The following is a 22150-nucleotide window of genomic DNA, read 5'->3' as shown; positions in this document are numbered from 1 at the left end:
TTACAATTTCTTCTAATGATTGCCAATAACAGAACGCTTCCATTTTTAAAAACTACATAGTAATTATCCTTCAGGTCTGTTCCGAAATACCTAGGTACCTGTAGACCGCACCCGCTTATCTCTTATCTCTTATCTCTTATCCCCTATACGCGGGGATCTCAACCTTGGAACCCCCAGGCTTGTTGACTCCCAAGTCTTCAACAATGCCACGCCCCAAGGTTCATCCAGCGAATCGGCTGCGAGCAAACACTGCATGTACTGCCTGTCGTGCATCCAAAAAGCGCTGCAGTGGTTATTTCCCATGCAGCAACTGTATTCACAAAGGACGTGACCGCTCATGCACTCCATTCAAGTCATTACCAAATGTAGGACTGCGGAGCCGCATTCCTTCTGAACCGGCAGTTGAGCCATCTCGGACACGGAGGGGAATTAGAGCCGATTTACAAAATCCCTTATCACAGTCCCATGACGTTGATACGTCCAATCCCGAATTTGACACACTGGAGGTGGGATCGCACTCGCCTGAAGTTACGCATCGGACGCATCCGCGCATGCTCCGTAACCTGCAAGGGGAACGAGGTATGGAATTTTGCGACCCTCATATACCATCATTTGATTGACTGTGTCTGCAGTGTACGTCGGGAAAGCTGCCTCTCTGTCATTTCTACAATTGCTTCGGGATACAGTGACCCAACATATCGGGCCCTCACAGTTCTCCCATAATGGTGGGAATGAGGATATGCTAGAGGAAGAAGCTCATCATGATCCATTGAATTTCTCCGAAGAATATTGCAATGTTGATGAAAAGAGCCAATTCATCCAAAGTTATCACGTAGCGGTAGGATGGATGCAAACTATAAATGGTGGATAAATCACTAACAACATGCAAGACAAGCGGATTTTTCAATTTGAGCTTTAGTAACGACATTTCATCTTCATTGATTGGCCCAGCAGAGCCCAAAACCGACCGGGAAAAGACTAGGGCGGCCATCATAGACCTTATGGTTGCTATTGGAGCACAATCCTGCCTAAAAGACCCAACGAACCTTCAGGTGGAGCGGTTCTACTTTGCTCGTGGCCAGCGTATGGCGTTCGCCAACATGTTGGAAGATCCCAGCATGGATTTAATGCGAGTATTTCTGCTCATGTCCTTCTATATGCTGGGCGCATGCCGTCGAAACACAGCATTCATGTATCTGGGAGTGGCTTCACGAGCGGCAGTGGCGCTGGGCTTTCATGCAGACTCTCCAGGGTCAATAAGCCCCAACGAAAGTGGTGGGAGCAATGATCGGTAAAAGCTTCTCGCAAGATATACTTGACCCAGCTAATCCCCCAATAGATCACGACTATGGATGAGCTTATGTGTTCTCGATTTGCTTGTTAGTTCGATTCTCGGAAGACCTTCTGCTATATCACCTCTATTGCCCGAGAATCGACAAAAGCTTAGCTGGATTGGAACCGTACCGACCGATTCTAGCCTGGTGGCTTCGTATCAGTTATCCTTGATCCTGGACGAAATAATAATATGTCTTTACAGTGAAAAGGCTGCATCTGCGGAGAAAGCAGACCTGCTATTATGCAAATTAAACAGCTGGAGTGAATATCTGCCACGATCTCTAAGGACATCATCTTTAGAACACAAAGATCAGGGCACTTTCCAGGAGCATACAATTGGAAGCATGCACGTTGCATGTTCATATCATTTTGCAGTGATTTTAGTCACCCGACCTTTCCTCATCTCGGCCTTGAGTGTCCAGCTGACCCAGTTACACCACAACCTCTCGACCGGGGATCCCTGCAGTGAGATGCCCAAGGAAGACCCAGCCCATTCTCGGCTCGCAGCGGCATGTATTGATTCTGCTGTGTATATGCTCCAGACTTGTCTAGAGGTTCATAAATCCGGTTTTCTTCTTCGGAATATGTGTATTCTCAAGTTCGTCTACGCAAGTACACATTTGATAACTCAATACTAACATCAAGCAGAGCTTTTATCTTTGCCGCAGCCCTTGTTCTCGGATTCTCTATGTTCTCCCACCGTGACGTGGATTCTGAGATCGATGATGTATTCCGTGGTGCTCTGACCATCTTACGCATGCTGGCATCGCAGTCCGCCCAGGCAGCTCACTACCTAGAGATAATAACAATGCTACAGGCAGCTATAAATGAACAACGCCAGCGACTTGCAGCGCAAGCTCGCCAGCGGCGGAGTCAATATGTCAGTCGGATATTTAGTTTGAACGATACCCCAGCAACACCACACACACAAACTGAGGGAGACGACGAAGAAGTGAGAACTGCGACCACAACTCGACCGCAGAGTCTCACATCATACCCGTTGTTGCATTCGGACGATGGCGCCGCTGCGACTGTGACACCCTCCATGATGGATGGAACTTTGTTTGACTGGGAGGGCATGGATTTACCGTTATGGGATAGTTTCCCATTTCTTGCCGAATCGACTACAATATGATATAAAATACATATACTAGGCAGGCATATAGCGTATAACGCTACTTATTAGATACGTCCACTAGTTTACTCGGATTTGACGAACTATAATGCTTGACGGGACTGCATCACTATCTATGCTCTCAAAAATGAGGAAATGCGAGATATAGATTCGATGTCTTCTAAATAGACGACTTCACAGTTGGAGTCAAGAAGCCAGGAGGGTAAAGATTTGAAGTGTTCCAGTAGAGCTGATAAATATCGCCAACTTCCGTCTCCTTCAGACGGAACGAATCGTACAAAAGTCCATCTTCATTTTGCCACATGAGATACCTCCCATAAAAAAGAAATTGATCAACATTTGCATCGTCTGGTGTATCAACATCGTTCCCAGTGAATCCCACAGGTAGCACCTTATTGGATGTTGGACGGACGTAGAGGAATGTGTCAGCGTCAAAGGTGTAATCTTTGTTAGTGGCCGTGGCAATGATTTGGGAATCTTTGAAGACGACTAGTAGAGGATTAGCAATTTTCCTGTTCAAAGACACAGTTAATGATGTGGAAGAGAAATATAAACCCTACATGTAACGTCGGTCGTCACCGATCCAGACACCCACTGAGAAGAGTCGCCGACATATGCGAGTCCTAGGAATCAGGTCAAATGGGGCATCAGACTCATGTGGGAAACCATAGTTACCATCAGAATAAAAAACGTTGATCCCCTCAGACGCGACACCGTAAGCAAGAATCGAGAATGATCCCGTTGGATAGCGCGTTTGCAGTTCTGACTGGGAGAGTGCAGCCATGGCTTGCAAGGCCAAAGTCATGTTGACCCATAAGATATCTAATCTCATTGGAGATAATTCTGGGAAGAAGATCTGGGGAAGGCTAGGTGTACAATTGAGCAGTTATATCTCATTGTCAGACAACAGGGTGACGCGGTCAGACCCTGCATTTGCTGACACTTGGCCTAACTGTGTAATAATAGCATAATATATACTTATATATTTTTTCTCTTTTCTTTAACATATTATAAACTTAATACCCTTAATACCCTCAAATTAAGGCCACTCTACTCGGTTATCGAGGGTGATCTTGGGCTATTGCTATATAGCACTTCCTGGCAGAATAGGCGCTCAGTCAAACTAGTCCTATAAACTAAGAGTACTATACACTGTAACCGTATCAACCCTCTAACTGACTGCTTATTGTAATAACTGAGGAACTAATTTGACTTGATGTGCGAACAGAAATTGTTTCCTGGAATTGGGTATTCTATCATTGAAGTTATAAATCAAGCTGCCCATGCATTCTGATACGGTGCGTTTCTTTTTTCAATGAAGACCCAAGTTCTGTATCCACCACTCTCTATCCCATCAGTTATTTTTCGTAAGCCAATTCAATCCGCTGACCAAAGCTTCCTTTTGCTGAGGCGAGAAATTAACTGGTTCTTTCGATTGGAGATGTTGCAGGAATTCTTGGACCGTTACCACATCTTCACGTGGCTTTCGTGTTTCCGTGCTCATGTCGTAATTTATAACCATGTAAACGAGCAAGTCTTTATCGGAGATGTACAATAGATCATCGCTGTCCTTCTTTCCAGTCTCTGCGGTTGATGTCTTTTGTGGGACGTAGGGTAACTTGGATAAGTGAGCATGTAAAAATAACGGGGTGGTATTAATAGTGTTCACTCACTATTTCCTTGGGTACGAATTGAAGGAATACGGTGCTCTTGATATCCTCATCGGATATAATGACTTGGAAGAAACTGAGGGATTGCTAAAAACTATGGTGCTTCGACGATAGTCCCAATTTCAACTTGAATAGATCCGAAGCCCCGGAGGGAAGCTCGTGCACTCGATCATCAAAACCATCTCCAAGAAAGACGAGATGAGGTAGTAAATTTTTAGATTCTCTGAAGCAAATGATGGTCTTCTTATACCTGTGGAATAGTACCTGAATCAAGATATTAATTTCATTAGGTCATTTGACTCGACCAGCTCTTTGACTCGACTGGCCTCCCATATTAAATGTAAATATAAAATTAGTATTTCTTTCATATTATGAACTGCTAGGAAGAGATTGGTGTGTGGCTATGGTGTTTTTTTATTAGGAACAAAGACACCAGTAGATTTTTTTTAAACTAGAGGAAATTTACACCGTTTCTCACAAGTCTCGTTTCAAAGTTTCTTTGATAGAAACGGGTGTTCATACAGAACGTCTCTCGTGAGCATACGTGCCGAGGGAGGAAAAAAAGAATCAGAAAAGAAAGAAATCAGATAGTACAGTGTCTTCGGAGACGACAAATATCACGATTCCACATGATGGGATCTCAAATCCCTTCTAATATGCAGTCTTTCCTTTCTTCTCGTATGCCAGGCTATTATCAAAGTGTTCAAAGAAACGAACAGAATGAGCAGTTCACTCTCCACTTTGTAAATTTCACCAGGGTGCAGTGAGGTAGACTAGCGGTCTGTATTGTATCATATTTTAGAATAATTTTACAGTGAAAATGTGTGCCGGATTAGGCTGTCCAGGTGTTGGATTGGGGGAAATTTCTTAGATACATTTCCACGCACAAAGAAATCGATCAGATAGGCATCTAAGCTACTTGATGGAGAGAAATAGATATTGAGAGGTAATAACTTCCGATCGTCTCCCCAATTTTGCCCCTTTCACTCATTTCCTACTAACTACCTAATTCACATCCTCGAGCCTTATAGGTAATAGGCCCCGGGTCAAGAGCAAGGGGTGTCTGCTTTGGCCACAGTTCCTGTATGGCAGATTTTGCTGCTATGATTTGACAGAATTTTGCGGCAAACTAGGCTTGTTGTAGAAGATTGAGTTGATCAGTAGTCCAGTATCTGCACCCCACTCCATCTGCACCAAATTCATATTTGTGACGCCCGTTCTCAATAAGCAAATCGTAAATCCGCGAGACAGAAAGTCCGGATGTGACATCGATAATGGATTCGGCTTAGGCATCATCGGGCACCATATGCATCAACTCAGAAACAATGAAATTGGCTTTAGAACCCCCTCGAAGCACGGTGCTTGGGGCACTATAGCTTGGCTGACAATCAATTTGGACAGATTTCTCAGGGGATACCAAGAGGTAGAGACATCAATGGTTGGTTCCCGCATTTTGAGTATATGGCACAGCAAGTATTTGTTTCACAGAATGCTCCGGGGTGATAGACATGTCTGAAATCGCTTACACTAGCCTATGTAAACTCTCTGTGGTCAGGTTTTAAAGCGGGATGGGCAATGTTGCATGTTGATGTGAGAAGAGGGTGAATAGAAGAGTAAGATTGAGAAGAGGGCCAGAGCCAAGGAATGTGATGTGACATGGATCAGAACAAACATATCAAATATATACGATATGCTCATCTTCAGAGTACATGTAGTTACGACGTGTGTATAGAGCCGTTAGAATAGTACGGTAGAAATATATATTTCACATTCGATAACTTTTCATAATCAGTCTTCTATTTTGAAATTGATTTTGCATGTATTTACCATAAATAAATTAGGAGATTAATAACACACATATACCCCCATATTTACAATGTAACAAAAGCTTCATTCCAAGGTTGATATCACTATACTACCAAGTTGCCTTTTTTCACTTTATATTTCTCTCCCACTCCTAATCTAATACATACGACCATAGGGTGTGGAAAACAGGGCTTCCCGTCCGCTCAGCCGTACTTAAGCCACACGCCGGTGAGTTAGTAGTTGGGTGGGTGACCACCAGCGAATCCTCACTGTTGTATGTTTTTGTGTTTTTTATTTGCAAATAAAGCTGGGATACGAATAGTTGGCTGTATAAGCGGATCTATGAACTCTTTTTGGTCTTTTCAGTGGTCTTTTCAGTGGTCTTTTCAGTGGTCCTTTCAATAGTATGCCTAGTGGCCTTTTCAGATATCATCCTATTTAAGTAGGTCGACGGCAAGAAGAAAAGGCGGAAAAAGGCTTTGTGCAAACGACTTTTCCATGTATAACTTTGATATTTGACTACTGCACTGTCCTGGACAGCGAACCCCCCATTCCGTCCATATGCAGAGTTGGGGGACTCCTTCTGGGTCCTTCACGCCCACTGCACCAACGAGTTCCGATCAGGAACTATGATGTGTTCCCTATCCCTATGAAGATCAGCACCCTGCCCGTTGGGGTCCATCTCCTGAACCTTCCAAAGGTCAGGGAGACAGGAAGAGATTCCAGTGAGGGAGCTGCTACGACGATCGACCACTCATTACACTGGCTAACGCCTAGACGAGCGGATCGGCAGCAAAGCCGCAAATGTTGAATCGATTTTGATTCAGCTTGTGGGAGAAGTTTCCCAACAAGAGTGCACTAATTGTCTGCAAAACAATGGTTCCTGGGCTAAGTGCGCCCGTTTCCACGATATCGATCGCGTCGTTACAGCATGTGGAAACTGCCAGTGGAATGGGTGAGCCGTCCGCTACAGTTTCTTTCCATTGCCCCTCGATCCCGAAACTTCCCGGGGCCACCAACGGAACCGTTCCTCCCAATCATCGTTGGAAATTCGCCTCCTCACCCATCAGGAGCAGGCTGAAAGCGGCCTAACGGCAATCCAAAGTCTAGAGCAGCAGGTTCGGCAAATGCAGATGGAGGTCGGCTTAGACGATTCCCGAAATGCCGCCATCCACAGTGCCATCCAAGCGGACAACTTCCCTGACCTTGTCGTCCCCGCTCGGTCATTTATCCCACAAGCCACGGTGGAGGACCACCAGGCACAATTTGATCATATTCTCGCGGTGATCAACGATATCTAGGAGTGGTTGCAACAATTCAACGCACTTGACCCACTCAAGTGTGGGAGTTTTTTTCTTAATATTTTACTTTTTGTTCGTTTTCTTCTTTCTTCTTAGCTGTATAAATAGCGGGAAGGGCGCTGGTGCCTACACTGCTTCCACTGGAGGGGTTCTTCCCTCCGACTTGTGTTTGTACTTTTCTAATCCACCTACTTAGTTACTTTGTTACCCTTCCATCACATAGAGTGATCTTGTAGAGTGCATCAGCGGTGGTAACAAGAAGCCGTGGGATATCAGATGAACGATCCCATGCCGAGCGACCTTCTCCAGTGGGCTGATGTGTAGCCTCTAGCATATAATTATCTATTTGATATGCATATAGTATATATGCCGTAGCATCAAAATTGCTACGCTATATACAATACAGATATCTATGGTCTAAAGAGCCTTCAACTTCTAGAGTTGAACGTTGGTTTCATCCCTTTAATTACAAAAAAGTCGCCTGGAGGCTACCGAAGGAAGCGATGTGGACGAAATCAACGAGTTGGTCAAAACGATACCAGTCCAATCCAACTCTTTCACCTTTCGTTCCGTGATGTTCCGAAACCAAGAAGCCAAAACCCAAACCAAACAAAAAGTAATAAAAAGTAACAGAACAATATAAAAACAAACAGAACCTAGGCAGACGCCGGAAGCAGGGAGGGCAGCCTGCCTTGGAAAGGGGATAAGCGGATCCATTATGGAAGTGGTTGTAATAAAAGACGCAGTGGAACAAAAAAACGAAAGGAGGAAGCAAGCTGACCCTCCACCCCGTCGACTTCAGAAAGTCAGGGGAGGCCGGGCGACTCCTTAGCTTCTGGAAGGTTTAGGAGATGTACCCTAGGGTGGGGTGATGAGCTCGAGTGTTCCCAGCGGCCTAGGATTGTTCCATGTATGGAACTCGTTGGCAGTAGCCGGTGTGAAAGAGTTGTCTGACTCTACGAAGTGTTGAAGTAGGGGTGCATTGCTCAAGACAGTCTTGTAGTTGCCTATATATGACCACACTTGGTTAATATACTGCCGTTGATGAGTTTCTTTTTGGTATATACTTACCCCATGGGCCAAAAACAGCCACTTTCTGCGGCTCATCTTTTTCTTCTTTCTCAATTCCTCTTTCAATTTTTCAACGGTCTTGAACTCCTTTTCGTATTGATAAGAAAGCATGGGATTCGGATGATGGCTTCACGTCTTTCCATGTTAATCTTTTCAATATAAATTGATATCGGTAATTCTCCGTTGATGCAGAACGCAGGGACTCAATGACAGTGTGATGTTGTGGTGCAGACGGATGGCTATCAGTTTCGCCGCCACTGGGACCTGGAGCATGAGGAGCTGAGGGTGCACGATGTTTTGCGAACCAAGTGCGACATCTCTAAACACACGGGCGAAAAAGGAACCGGGGTAATCGTTGTCGGGGAGACTCGAGCCTTCTGCAGGCATACTGTTAATAATCAAACTTGCCAAGCACTGTATTCTTATTGACTGTAGTCGAGACTTACCAGTTCTGCTGGAGCAGGGCTCTGATTGGACTAGACGCCTAAGACTTGTGGATGTTCCAGCTGGAATAACCGCGCCTCTTCACGGTTGTGCCTGAAATTGTCTGTCAACATCAAACGTGGCAACAAACAGGAGCAGACTGTACCTGTTTCGGTCCCAGAGATGACACAGAATTAACACCACACAACACCACACGAGAGTAGTTCGCCAGTCGGGTGGGACTTTCTGGCCTGGCGTCTTCCTTTTGTGAACGGCTTGTAGGCCAAACGTCCCTCATGGTTAAGAAAATATTCTATAGCCTTGAAGAGAGGAGAACTCGTACACGGAGAGAGACAGGCAGAGGAGAGGAAGAGGAAGGGGGGAGGAAGAGGAGAGAGAGTAAACAACCTTGGAAGCTATGGGGGGGGCAGTAGCCCGGATATATTCTATATCACTACGGGAAGGGACACTTTGAAGAACATTGAAGATCTGCATAGTTGCCTGTCTAGCATTCTAGGATTCTTGGTTGACGGATCTATTTCAAATGTTCCATTATGAAGTAATCTGTTGAAATGCTTTCTACTATAGGGTCTGTTAGTTTATAATCATTTACTGACTAGTTAGGGTTAGAGCCGTGTTCAGAAGCACGGCCAATAATTCGAGACAATTCTCATTTGTTTTTCGGAAAGCCTTCTCAAAAGTCTACTATACTTTCTCCGCGTATTCTCATGCCGTTATAACTAGAGAGAGCTACCTTATAACCTAGGCTTTAGGATTTTATGATTCTCCTTCATACATAAAATGATACATACGACCATAGGGTGTGGAAAATAGGGCTTCCCGTCCGCTCAGCCGTACTCAAGCCACACGCCGGTGAGTTAGTAGTTGGGTGGGTGACCACCAGCGAATCCTCACTGTTGTATGTTTTTGTTTTTTTTTATATCTTTTGGCAAAAAGATAAAAGGAGTGGGAAACAAAGGGATTGTTGTATATAGATGGGGTTGTAGAAGTAGGACTCCCAAATAGGAAATGCCTCATGTTTCAATGACACAACTCCGAAACTCCAAATGTAAGCTACATCTACCCCTAACCTAAACAGTCTGTCCCATATTGCCCGCGCCCATGTTCCTCAAGCACGCGACACACATTTGAACACGAAAGCTACAACGCGGCCACCTTCAGCGCAGTAGGCGATAGAGTTAACCCGATGTTGAATGAGGCGCTCCGAGCGCATCTCAGCATCAGCCCACAATGGACGAAATATCAGAGGCAGAGCTTCGAACCTTTTTGTTGTAAATAATCCCACCAGCAGAGTGATCAGGGACATAGAAAAGTTCTTCTATTAACTTGTCATCGGGGTAGAACCTTAGGTTATAAATAAACGAGGGCGAAGCATGCAACCGCTGAGTCTCATCCGTGGCGATGAGACTGGTAGAAAAATAAAGATACGTGAATCACTATATTGCAGATGCCTTAATAATTTGGAAGGTACCCGAGTTCTGTCAGCTAACCCTGCAAGTAAGAAATGAGGCTTTTGGCACTATACATTCAACCACCTCAAAAAGCGGAGATAGATGGATTTGTATAGTGCCTAAAGCTTCATTTTCCCACTTAGTAATTTATAATACACAAAAATAGTCGGCACGCATAAGCGGCCTTGTAATATCTTTTAAGTAGTCTTCTCAGTGGACTTTTTAGTGGTATCTTTAGTAGTCTCGGATATCATTCTAGATAGGTCGACGGCGGAAAAGGTAGAAAAAGGCTTTGTACGAAAGACTTTAAAATGGACCCTATACCGCTGCGTATACACCTAAGTTTAGCGTATTGAGTGTAGTAAAACAGCAGTCCCCCAAGGAAATGAAGTAAATAGTCGATGGAATATTCAGATCAGAACATACAACCTTGGACTGGAACGGTAAAGTTCTTCCCTAAGTACATTTTAGGCAGCGGGCTGGTGACCTCAGAAATACACCTATGCACCTCGGGCTAAAATATCTTCTCTACACATTTTTTCAACTACGAAATCTTTGCCATTTTCCATCCTTCCGCTCGTCATGGGATTCTCCCAGAGGCATACGCATGTTTTTCATTACAGCTACGAGTCCTATCGCCAGGGCTATTTAAAAAACGATTTTGGCTGCCTCGACCGGCCCCTTGTTGCCGATTTAATTATTGCTGAGCACGCTTTGCGTGAGCAAATACAGCGCGAGGAAGCGCTAAACCACAGGGCTACAGCCTTACAAAAGGCCACAGCTGTTGACTCCGATTCATATACCCAGCTTGAAGAAGTAAATGAACAGCTCGAAGTGGTCAAAAGACAATATCCAAAAAGAGAACAAGCCCTTTACCGAGCTGAGTCTATGCTTTTACCGACTTTTAGAAACCTTTATGATAGCGTCAGACATGATGCTGCCTGGTTTATGTGCGAAAGAATGGTTCAGGATTGCTCGGATCGAGGCGGATGTTGTAGCCGGGGTTGTGGTTGCTGTGGACAAAGGCATCTTTCTACAAGGAAGAAAGGCATAGGCCATTGCACTTCGGAGTGCTGGTGCTGTATCAGCTTTCGGGGCTTCGAACTTCCAGAAAAAGAAAAGAAGGAGATCACGAACGACATGGAAAGCAGGCTTAAGACGCCCTTCTCGCCTTATCTTCTCTGTATGGTAATTTCATTTTTTTGCCCATTAAAGCCCGAGGCAGGTCCAAAATCAACGTCCACGTTGCGGAGACTTTTTGGAAGGGGGTCAAATTGATAAGTCTCACGAAAACGGCTTGCTCTACTTTGCTTAAAAAACAATTACTCGCTGTGCCTCCCCTTAGCTATATATAGCTTGACTTTTATTCAGAACTCAGGAGATTATTAATGATTTCTTCCTTATTTCTTTCCGGTCTTTCTTTGTAGATAACCTTTGACTGTGCTTAGTCTCCGATATGCTTAGCCTAGAGACCGTCGTTCTATAGATAATTAGAGTATTCTTATTGGGAGACTTGTCCGATAATCTGGATCATAATTGATTCTACATTTGTAGCTTTGCTACTAGTACAGTCAAGACGTTTACAGGTGTAGTAGGTTGTCGATCGTTAGAGAGGCTCCCTAGTATTTCTCGCTACCTCCTATAGTATAGTCATACCGTAGTTTGCCTAAGGACCGGGATCTAAGTCTATACTTTCGTCCTCCCGCGTGTGGATCTCGCTAGGGGCCCTAACACTGTAACAGCTAGATTCCTCTCGTAGGCAGCTTATATTATAGTTAGCTATTGAACTAAGTCTTTACAGATGTTAAGTCTATAAGTAGGTGAGGCCGGCTCCTAAAGTAAACTGTTAGAATACTCTATAGTTTAGTAATTTCGCTATCGACCCTATCATTTAATAATACCTCTTGCTAGTTAGAGCCGGCTAAGCGTGTTGAAAAGTCTATAACTATACACTCTCCACAAATGGTACTCTTGTGCCATTATAACTATAACCTACCATTTATTACCTACTTACTGATTTGATTCTATCATTCTCTCCCACGCATAAACCAATACATACGACTTTAGACATGTGTGTTTTGATTTTTGTATTTATCAGCGGCTCAGATCCGTTATGAGAAGTCTAGAGACTAGGATATAAAAAAAAAGAATGAGGTGACATTTCTCTATATTGTAGGAGTAATAGGGACAAATCTCCGAAGACTCGGGAAATTCTCGGGGATTTGCAACGTCAAATCATTCCACCTGACTGTCATTGGCTGTGAGCACCACAACACCATCGTGGGTCGACATTGAGTTACTTCAAACCCGATTAAGATCTAGATAAGTTCCCCAACTCATCGGCGTCCATTAGTAACTTGCGGGGGGAAAACATAAAACCCCGTGGGTTTAGATTTCCTCCACCCGAAGATATGACGACGAAACCCCGGGGAAGTAAAATGAGACATTTACCCTTCAATTATAAGAAGGCGCTATTAATCCTCACTTGGAGGTGCGAATAGTCCCAAACAGCAATCATGGCTCCAAAGACAGCAATTCTTGGTGTGATGCTCGCTGTCACCGTCTCAACCGCATGGGGTCAAACCCTGACGGAGGAGATGATTGAGAAGATGGGAAACAATAGCCTTTTCACTCGTTGGAGACCGTACTCCCATTTTTTGGCCCCTGCAGGGTGGATGAATGTATGTCTCTTTCCGAATTCCGAAAAGCTCTGGATGAACTAAGTCACACTAACCATTGATCCAGGACCCTTGTGCCCCTATGTACGACCCGGTTGAAGGCATTTACCATATGCACTATCAGTTTAACCCCAATCATGTCAACTGGGGTACTTTTTCCCTCTCCTAGCTGTCTAGCAAGATCCTTGCTAAATATCTCATACATATAGGCAATATATCGTGGGGACATGCGACATCCAGCGACCTCATAACTTGGACTGATGTTGACCACAACCCCGGCAATGGACTCGCAGGATGGCAAGACGGAGAAGCGAAGTCAATAGGTACAACCAACTTGACTACCGACCACCACGATCCACCGATGTACAACCATCTGGGCATCTTTTCTGGAACAGCCCAGCCCGTGAATATCTCTGGCGAAGTCGATGGAACAATTCTCGCCTTCTACACATCCGTTTCAAAACTGCCAACCTCGTATACCCGACCCTATCTCCCTGGGACCGAAAGCCAAAGTCTGGCATACTCCACCGACGGTGGAGTGACATGGCAAGAATATGCCAACAACCCAGTCATCAGCAGTCCACCTGACGGTTGGAATGTCACCGGCTGGCGGGATCCCTTCTACCTCCCGCTTCCCCAGTTGGACTCGCTAGTAGGAAATTCCGAGCCTCACTACTATGCCATATTGGGCTCCGGTATTAAAGGCGCTGGCCCTCGCATGCCCTTATACAGTGCCTCCGCATCTGATCTCACCAATTGGACTTTCCTTGGTGCTCTGTGGGAACCCGCAGCGAACAGTACCTTGGGCTCATTGGAGGAAACTGGATCATATGGCCTCAACTTTGAAGTTTCCAACTTTTTCACTATTGACGACCGCTACTTCGTCAGCATGGGTGCTGAAGGAGGCGAGGTCAGCTTCCATGACCGGAGGTGGTCTTTGTGGAATGAGGGAGAAATTTCCGCGCGTCCGAATGGTAGCATAGCCTTCAACCCTGTCTCAGGCGGTGCGAGCGACTGGGGTATTCTGTATGCGGTAAGAATCAGATCATAACTGTACCACGCAATCTCATCGAACGATGGAAACTAACATGATCTGCCAGATCACCTCGTTCAATGACACTAAGAACAACCGCCGTATTCAGTATGGCTGGGCAAGTGAGGACATGGACAACTTCGGCATCGTGCAGCAAGGCTACCAAGGTGCGCTGTCCTTGGCCCGGGAACTCTTCATCAAAGAAACCAGCGGTGTTGTCCACAACTCTGCTGATGCCACCGTTGGAAACTCCCGCTATACGTTAAACTCCAATGGTACCTGGACTGCAAGCACTCTGGGCGTGCGCGCGGCCAGCGATGTAGTTACGGGTCTTCGCCGTGGCTCTCAGCACACCAAGTCTCGTTGTAGCAAGAAGATGTGCAGCAACACCAGCAAAATCCGCCTGCCCAGCACTCTCAGTAATTCCTATGAATTGAAACTGAATATCAAAAGCACCACGGGTGTCACAGGTGTGACGGTCGCTGCCTCGCCCAATCGCGAAGAGTACACGAACATCTACTACGATCCCTCCAAGAAGTCAGTCGTGTTGGACCGCGCCTACTCCTCTCAGATCAAGACGTTCCCAAACACGACACTGGCTGGGTACTTTGAGCCCTACCAGATGGCAGGAATTCATGGCGGTAGTCCTGTGACAGAACCGATTGAAATGAACATATTCGTCGACGGCTCCCTTGTGGAAGTCTTTGTGAATGATCGCTTCGCTCTCACTGGCCGGATCTATCCCAGCAGAGAGGACAGCAATGGCTTTGCTTTGTACAATGCACCCGGCGTCAGCGTTCAGTACAGAGATATTGAGATCTGGGATGGCTTGCTCAACGTCTGGCCCGACAGACCCTTGAACAGTAGCTCCGAGCTAGTGTTTGACACTCCTGCCGAAACTAACAACTACACTTGGTGGGACGGGAACTAAAGAAGAGAAAGCAGTGGAATTGTGTCTCCATTACATAACTAGTCAGTATTGTACAAAGCTGTTGGCCTTTGGTTGTACTCTCAGTCTTTTGTCAAAATGAAGGGATCAGTCTGCAAATTCCATGGTATTTAATTACCTCTGCATGAGAATTTACACACAAAAAGGTAGCCCTAGAGATCGCTAGATATATACAATTCTAGCTAGCATGTATAAAAACCGCTGGAGTTTCAATCACCGCCGAAACTCACTAGTTTTAGCCACACGCCGGTAAGTGTAGTTGGGTTGGTGACCACCAGCGAATCCTCACTGTTGTATGTTTTTGTTTTTCGCTTTAGCCTTTGGCAAAAATATAGTAAAGGAGTGGCAAACAAAGTAGGGATGTTGTATATAGATGGGGCGGAAGAGATAGGATTCCCACCCAAATAGGAAATACCCCATGTTTCAATGATCTCCCTTGTCAGAGTCATCGCGTGGTATTGGAAGAAAGGTAGTTCATGCCAGTGGAGAAGGGGGTTGAGTTGGTTTAAAAGATGATTATTAAGTTCCTTGTTAGAGTCTGAACTTGCATTTATAGTAATTAAAGGGATGAATTGCTAATAAATTGCCTGTTTCCCGTCCAAACATCTCAATCTTAGTAAAATAGTAGCGTCAACAAAGGTCTTGAAACCCTGCTACTTCATATCTTCCATACCCCGTATCGGAGTCTTGAATTTTCCCCAATACCCATCAGCTCACACAGACGCCGCATCATTTTGGGGTTGTAAAGCTACCGTCTGACAGTTCCAACGATATAGTCCCTTGGCCTAAGCTTTCTCTTCCACATCCTCATCATGCTGGCTCTGGCTGACCGATCCTCGCTTTTGGTTCACAATCTCCGCGAACGTGACAGTGGGTTTCCAGCCAACTGATTTCCGCGCGTTGCTGACTTCAGAGTACAGCTCATCCACTTGCTCCAAGGAAAGTCCCTTGGTCTCATATATCATGAAATAAACAAATGCAATGCAAAGGAAGCAGCATCCAAACCAGATGAAAAAGATTTTCGACTGCAAATTGGCATTGCCCGGTCCATAATTCACCAGATACGGGGTAGAGTAAGCGATGGCCCAGTTAACCAGCCAATTGGTGGCAGTGGTTATGGATAAACTCTTAGCACGAATCTTCAGAGGGAAAATTTCACCAGTAACAACCCTGCTCCCATATTAGCTATGTTTGACTTCAAAGAACCGATGATGACTTACCAAGCAATAGGTCCCCAGGATGCAGCGAAGAAAAAGATGAAGATGCAGATGAATGCTATGGCAGCTTTCTGGGCCGCGGCATTTTGCACAATGATGTTGCCAGCGGCATCCTGGCCAGTGGTCGTCGTTCCCAGGACAGCAACCAGAAGCTGAGAGATACACATGCCGACGGCACCAAGAAGGAGGACAGGCCGGCGGCCCCATTTATCAATTGCGTAGAGACCAGGAATAGTCGAAACCACGTTCACGCAGTTTGTGATAAGGCTGATGATGAATTCGTTCTTGAATCCGGAGTTTTTGAAGAACTGTGTGCCGTAATAGAAGATAAAGTTGATGCCGGTCAGTTGCTGTAGGGCTTGAAGACCGCAACCAGTCAATAGCCGCTTTCCCAAGTTGCCTTGGAAGCATTCGAGATAGCTAGGCTCGCCTAGGCTCATTTCATAATCGTGATTTGCTTGAATCTCGGCAATCTCTTCCCTGACTGCGATATGATCTTCAGGTAGACGTCGAAGCTTTGCAAGGTTCTTAGTTGCCCTCTCAAGGTTATCCTTTTTGATAAGGTAGCGGGGGGTTTCGGGCAAGACAAGCATTCCGATAATCAGTACAATAGCCCACGCAAACTGGACAGCGATTGGGATACGGTAAGAACCGGTGTCATTCCGATTGTGAGTTGAATTGTTAACTACCGAGGCCAACAGTAGACCAATGGTGATAGCTAGCTGGTAAGAACCAACGATAAAACCACGGATCCACTTCGGCGCAGTTTCAGACTGATATAGAGGAACTGATAGATTAATTAGTTGGGAAGATCATGGGTTAATAAGTTTGGGGTATGTACTCAGCGCAGAAATTAAGCCCACGCCAAATCCAGCAAAGAATCTACCCGCAAGGAATAGCGGAATAGAAGTAGCAGCTGTTTGCAAAATCACGCCGAAGTTGAATACCCAGCTAGAGGCAATCAAACCCCACCGACGACCGATGGAGTCTCCCAGGGGAGCCGCACAGAGAGCACCAAAGAATGTTCCGGCCGATAGAATGGAGACAATAGCAGAGGACTGGCTAGAGGTAATGTTGAGATGTCCGGTAGCATCTCTATAGCCGGTTGAGAAAAGATCCTGCCAGTGTGGCATAGCAAGGATACCACTGATAGTGCCTGTATCATATCTGAGGGAGAAGTTAGGTACATCCGAAATTCATGTGGGAATGATAAACCTACCCGAACAAGATACCTCCGAAGGCGACGAAGCTAGAGATAGCAATGGCTGGCCATGATGCCCCGGGTACATTCTCGGGTTTCTTTAGCCAGACCCCCATGGTGTTTGTGGAGTAGAGTAAATCGGAGATATGTAAGATGTAGATATCATTCAGAAGAGCGTTCTGGGAGAGGCCAAATGTTGGATCTTATACTTTTGTGAATCAAGAAACCCCTGCTTCTCCGATTGTATGCCTCGAAGTGTAATAGATTGCCACATCCAATTGTTTTGGGGTCTGAACAGCAAAGAAATGAACTTGAGACACTCAAGCCGACGAACTAAACGTCCGAGACCCCTCAGTAACGTTTAATATCTGCGAAGTTTCGCCGGCATACCCTTTCAAATTACCTATTCAGCGAATCAGCTTTTAGTCGACGGCCTTCTCTAGGGAGAGCTAGCAGGTCGGATCAGCCACTTCCGAGGCCGAGACTTGCATACTCCGGTCATAAACAAAGCGGAGATGCGGGCTCAAATCATCACGGGGTGTACGGGCCTCCAACACGAGGTTGGTCGGGATATTTCCAAGGTTCCAAGCAAAGACTTTACCGAAACCTGCACCTATCAGATGATCCCGAAGCCGATAGATCCACTTCCCCATGGGGTATCAACCTACGACATTGCCGGGATATCTCTCATCTCTCCGATTCACCGAAAATGGCCCGAAATTTCCCCCACCAAAGCAGAAAGCACAAGCTTTTTGTTCATTTGAGAGTTTGAGTTTGTCCGAATAAACTCCTATGCCAAATCTAAGTCGACCGACGGAGTATGGGGTATGCCTACTATGGGGAATGGATGTGGTGTGATATTCAGATCAAACCTGTTGGCTGACCTTGGGAGGACCCAGATCAAATCGCTCAGGTATATATATAAAGTCATGTCGCCACAAACATTATTCTTCCACAAAATACTTATCCCTTCATCATGGTTCACCTCAAGGCCCTTGCGGGTCTCTTAGCTGGAATTTCCGGCATGGTAAATGCCTTCAACTATGACCAACCCTACCGTGGCCAATACCATTTCTCACCTCAGGAGCACTGGATGAATGACCCTAATGGTCTCTTGTATCACAATGGGGTATACCATATGTTCTACCAGTATAACCCCGGTGGGATCCAATGGGGTAACATGTCCTGGGGTCATGCCACTAGTAAGGATTTGACCCACTGGGAAGAAAAGCCCATCGCCCTTCTTGCCCGGGGATTTGGCGGCGAGGTCACGGAGATGTACTTCAGTGGAAGTGCAATTGTCGATGTGAACAACACCAGTGGCTTTGGGAAGGATGGGAAGCCCCCCATGATCGCTATGTATACTTCCAGCGTAAGCTCACCCACCAGCAGACATATAGTGCTGAAATGACTAGCTCACTCCCTTTCTATAGTACCCTGTTGCGCAGACCCTTCCGAGTGGCAAGACCATCCGGGAGAACCAGCAAGCCCAGTCTATCGCCTACAGTGTTGATGATGGTCTAACCTGGACTACGTACGATGCCGCCAACCCGGTTATCTACAATCCTCCAGCCCCATACGAAGACCAGTACCAAAACTTCCGTGACCCCTTTATTTTCTGGCACGAGGAGTCCCATAAGTGGGTTGTCGTCACTTCTCTGGCCACATTGTATAAGCTTGTCATCTACACTTCCGACAACCTTAAGGACTGGAAGCTGGCGAGTGAGTTCGGTCCTTACAACGCCCAAGGCGGAATTTGGGAGTGCCCCGGCCTTTTCAAGTTACCTGTGGATGGAGGGAAGTCCACGAAATGGGTCATTGTCAGCGGACTCAACCCCGGCGGGCCACCCGGTACAGTCGGCTCTGGAACCCAGTACTTCGTGGGTGAGTTTGACGGCACTACCTTCACCCCCGACACCGATTCTGTATATCCTGGAAATGCGACCGCCAACTGGATGGACTGGGGTCCAGACTTCTATGCTTCAGCTGGCTTTAATGGCCTCTCTGCTGATTCCTATACTCACATCGCGTGGATGAACAACTGGCAATATGGCCCGAACATTCCCACCAACCCATGGAGAAGTGCAATGTCTATTCCTCGTCATCTCTCACTTAAGACAATCGGGAACAAGGCGACTCTGGTTCAGAAGCCCCAGGAAGCATGGTCTTCTATCGTCAGCAAGCACCCGACCTATTCACACACCTACAGTTCTGTTCGCCAAGGCTCCATTTATGTGGGTGCCAATAAAGAAACGATCAAGATCGACTTGAGCTTCTCTGCTACTTCGAAGGCTTCGCAGTTTGCCATTGCTGTTCGAGCCTCCACCGACTCCACCGAGCAGACCCTGATCGGTTATGACTTCGTCAACAAACAAGTCTTCCTTGACCGCACCAAGTCTGGAGATGTATCCTTCGACAAGACTTTTGCGAGCCTATACCGTGGACCGCTAGCATCGGTTGTCAACGGCAGAGTAAATCTGAGCATTTTCGTGGATCGATCTAGTGTTGAAGTTTTCGGGGGCCAGGGAGAGACTACTCTCACAGCTCAAATTTTCCCGAGCAGTGAGGCGATTCATACCCATCTGATATCTACTGGAGGAGCCACTAAGAATGTCAAACTCAGCATCTACAATGTCGCCTCGACTTGGGACTGATATCGCTGACTATCCCAAATATACTTCAAATGTTGTCAATAGAATCCTGTCCAGTTGATAGATATCATGACAAAGATGTACTTAGTTGAGAGTAAATATCATGAGATCATTTTACGAGAAGCCATTCAAAGTTAATTTAATTAACGAATCAGAACATGATCCGCCGATTTAGATAAGTTCTTTCCTTGATGAAGCCCTAAATGGAAGCCGAGGATAAGCGTGCGCGGTCCGCCACCCGAAGTGCATCATCCGCCAGCCGAAGTTGTATAGATATTCGGAGTAGAGATAGAGATTAAGAAATCTTGCTATATATCTATCTTCTATACATCTATCTTAACACTCACAATTTTTTACTTCAATCCAATCTTATAATCCACGAACTTTATTGATCTGCACCATGTCAGGCTGGAGAAGTCTCGATGTAGGCATTATTGGCGGCGGTATTGGCGGCATGTCCGCTGCAGTTGCCTTGCGTCGTGCAGGACATACCGTGACCATTTATGAAAAGTCAGACTTTGCAGGCGAAGTTGGCGCTTCCGTTTCGTGTGCTGCCAACGGCACCCGCTGGTTACACGAGTGGAAGGTCGATGTCGCCAAGGGTGACCCTGTGATTTTGAAGAAGCTCATCAACCGTGACTGGAAGACGGGCGAGCCCGTTAGTGTGTATGACCTTGATGATTATGAGAAGCGCTGGGGATATGCATACAATATGTTCCACCGTCAGTACATGCATACCATGCTAAAGGATTCGGCCCTGGGCGAGGGTGAAGGAGCACCAGCAACCCTCAAAGTGAACTACCGAGTACATTCCTCTTTTGACTGACCGAAATCAAGCATGTGCTAATGTCTATTGTCTAGTGCCGCGATATCGATTTAAAGACGAGTACCGTCGTCTTCGAGAACGGTGAAGTGATAAGCCACGACCTAATCATCGGCGCAGATGGAATCGGATCGGCTGTTCGAGGTATTCTTGGAATCACACCAGAAAAGCGGCCCTCCGACCAGAGCTGCTTACACACCAACGTCAAAACCGAGGATGCCATCAAGCTCGGCCTAGTCAACTACTCCGAGGATAGCGCACTAGAGTACTGGGGTGGACAGGAAGGCAAATGGGACAAGATTGTTCTGTCACCCTGCAATGGCGGCAAGCTCCTATCGTACTACTGCTTCTTCCCGCGTGACAAAGGCGACTATTCAACACAGGCATGGGGCGCTGAGGACCGCCCTATCGAAGAACTACTCAACCCATACCCGGAACTGGACCGACAGGTATTTAACCATCTGAAGATTGGGACAGAAATCAAGCCATGGCGTCTCTGGGTACATGACCCGTATCCATATATGCAACGCGGTGCCACCTGTCTCTTGGGAGATGCTGGCCACCCGATGATGCCTCATCAAAGCCAAGGAGCCTGCATGGCTATTGAAGATGCAGCAGCACTTGGACTGCTATTTGATAGGCGTTATTTCTCTGGGGATATCGCTCAAGCCCTCGCTGTTTACGAGGAAGTGCGTCTGCCTCGTGTTACAAGGGTACAGGCAGCTGCAGCCAAGGCGGCTTACAATATCAATGAACGGATTGGTGAGTGACTTTCAATAGTGTTGGCCTGTATTGCTTGCTGACCAGTGTATAGGTTTCTCCGTCAACAAAGATATTCCCACCTATAAAGTCGAAGACACAAAGAAAGTTCTTACCATTGAGGAGATGAATGCGTGAGTTTGACAAACTCCAGGTTTTGGGCAGTACTAACAACAATTAGCTATGATATGTACAGAGATATTGAAGAGAAACTCGCCATAAAGCGTGGCACAACCTATACTGACAAATTCTTGTGTGGACTACCCATCGGACTTGAGCTACCGAACGGGATTACGATTGGCGCAGTTGGCGCATAGTTCGAAGGGGATTTTCTTGTTTTGAAAGGAATCGTTGTTATTTTTTTATCATTTAGCTTAGTGCGCTGAGATGTTTGTACATTGCTATAGTCTTGAAGCATTGAATACATACCAAATATGTTCCATATACTTCTAGAACAATATATAGTACAATCGCTAAAATCCCGAGAATCCTGCCGAACTTAGCCCGGAGTTGTAGCCGCGAACCTCTCGGTGGAAGATGTACCGAGCGGCATACAATGACCCGTGCTTACAGTGAAAAGCCATGTATTGGTAATGTAAACTTGTCTACTTCATAGAGAAATACCT

The 22150-nt window shown here is 46.0% G+C and overlaps 6 protein-coding genes across 6 annotated transcripts; 4 read left to right on the top strand and 2 right to left on the bottom strand.

Annotated features, from left to right (window-relative positions):
• Window positions 1-551: 551 nt before the first annotated feature.
• PGRI_081790 (fungal specific transcription factor domain-containing protein) lies at window positions 552-2470 on the top strand (the record flags this gene model as incomplete). Its single annotated transcript, XM_040795893.1, has 4 exons — window positions 552-579; window positions 633-838; window positions 891-1291; window positions 1984-2470. The coding sequence occupies 4 exons, from the start codon at window positions 552-554 to the stop codon at window positions 2468-2470; spliced, it is 1122 nt and encodes a 373-aa protein (XP_040651459.1).
• Window positions 2471-2630: 160 nt separating this feature from the next.
• Window positions 2631-3254, bottom strand: PGRI_081780 (uncharacterized protein; the record flags this gene model as incomplete). Its single annotated transcript, XM_040795892.1, has 3 exons — window positions 2631-2959; window positions 3031-3093; window positions 3146-3254. 3 exons carry the CDS (start codon window positions 3252-3254, stop codon window positions 2631-2633), a joined length of 501 nt encoding a protein of 166 aa, XP_040651458.1.
• Window positions 3255-12729: 9475 nt separating this feature from the next.
• PGRI_081770 (glycoside hydrolase family 32 protein) lies at window positions 12730-14855 on the top strand (the record flags this gene model as incomplete). Its single annotated transcript, XM_040795891.1, has 4 exons — window positions 12730-12894; window positions 12959-13040; window positions 13101-13924; window positions 13992-14855. The coding sequence occupies 4 exons, from the start codon at window positions 12730-12732 to the stop codon at window positions 14853-14855; spliced, it is 1935 nt and encodes a 644-aa protein (XP_040651457.1).
• Window positions 14856-15658: 803 nt separating this feature from the next.
• PGRI_081760 (sugar porter family MFS transporter) lies at window positions 15659-17407 on the bottom strand (the record flags this gene model as incomplete). The annotated part of the gene is made up of 4 exons (XM_040795890.1): window positions 15659-16043; window positions 16094-16877; window positions 16932-17257; window positions 17310-17407. 4 exons carry the CDS (start codon window positions 17405-17407, stop codon window positions 15659-15661), a joined length of 1593 nt encoding a protein of 530 aa, XP_040651456.1.
• Window positions 17408-18267: 860 nt separating this feature from the next.
• Window positions 18268-19945, top strand: PGRI_081750 (glycoside hydrolase family 32 protein; the record flags this gene model as incomplete). The annotated part of the gene is made up of 2 exons (XM_040795889.1): window positions 18268-18663; window positions 18725-19945. 2 exons carry the CDS (start codon window positions 18268-18270, stop codon window positions 19943-19945), a joined length of 1617 nt encoding a protein of 538 aa, XP_040651455.1.
• A 397-nt stretch (window positions 19946-20342) lies between these two features.
• Window positions 20343-21841, top strand: PGRI_081740 (FAD-dependent oxidoreductase; the record flags this gene model as incomplete). The annotated part of the gene is made up of 4 exons (XM_040795888.1): window positions 20343-20747; window positions 20804-21527; window positions 21580-21658; window positions 21721-21841. The coding sequence occupies 4 exons, from the start codon at window positions 20343-20345 to the stop codon at window positions 21839-21841; spliced, it is 1329 nt and encodes a 442-aa protein (XP_040651454.1).
• Between the last annotated feature and the right edge of the window lie 309 nt (window positions 21842-22150).

This window comes from Penicillium griseofulvum, assembly GCF_001561935.1.
Source record: "Penicillium griseofulvum strain PG3 chromosome Unknown contig_78, whole genome shotgun sequence".
Taxonomy (NCBI): Eukaryota; Fungi; Ascomycota; class Eurotiomycetes; order Eurotiales; family Aspergillaceae; genus Penicillium; species Penicillium griseofulvum.
Note: the sequence above shows the minus strand (reverse complement) of the source record. Positions and strands in the feature narration are given on the sequence as shown.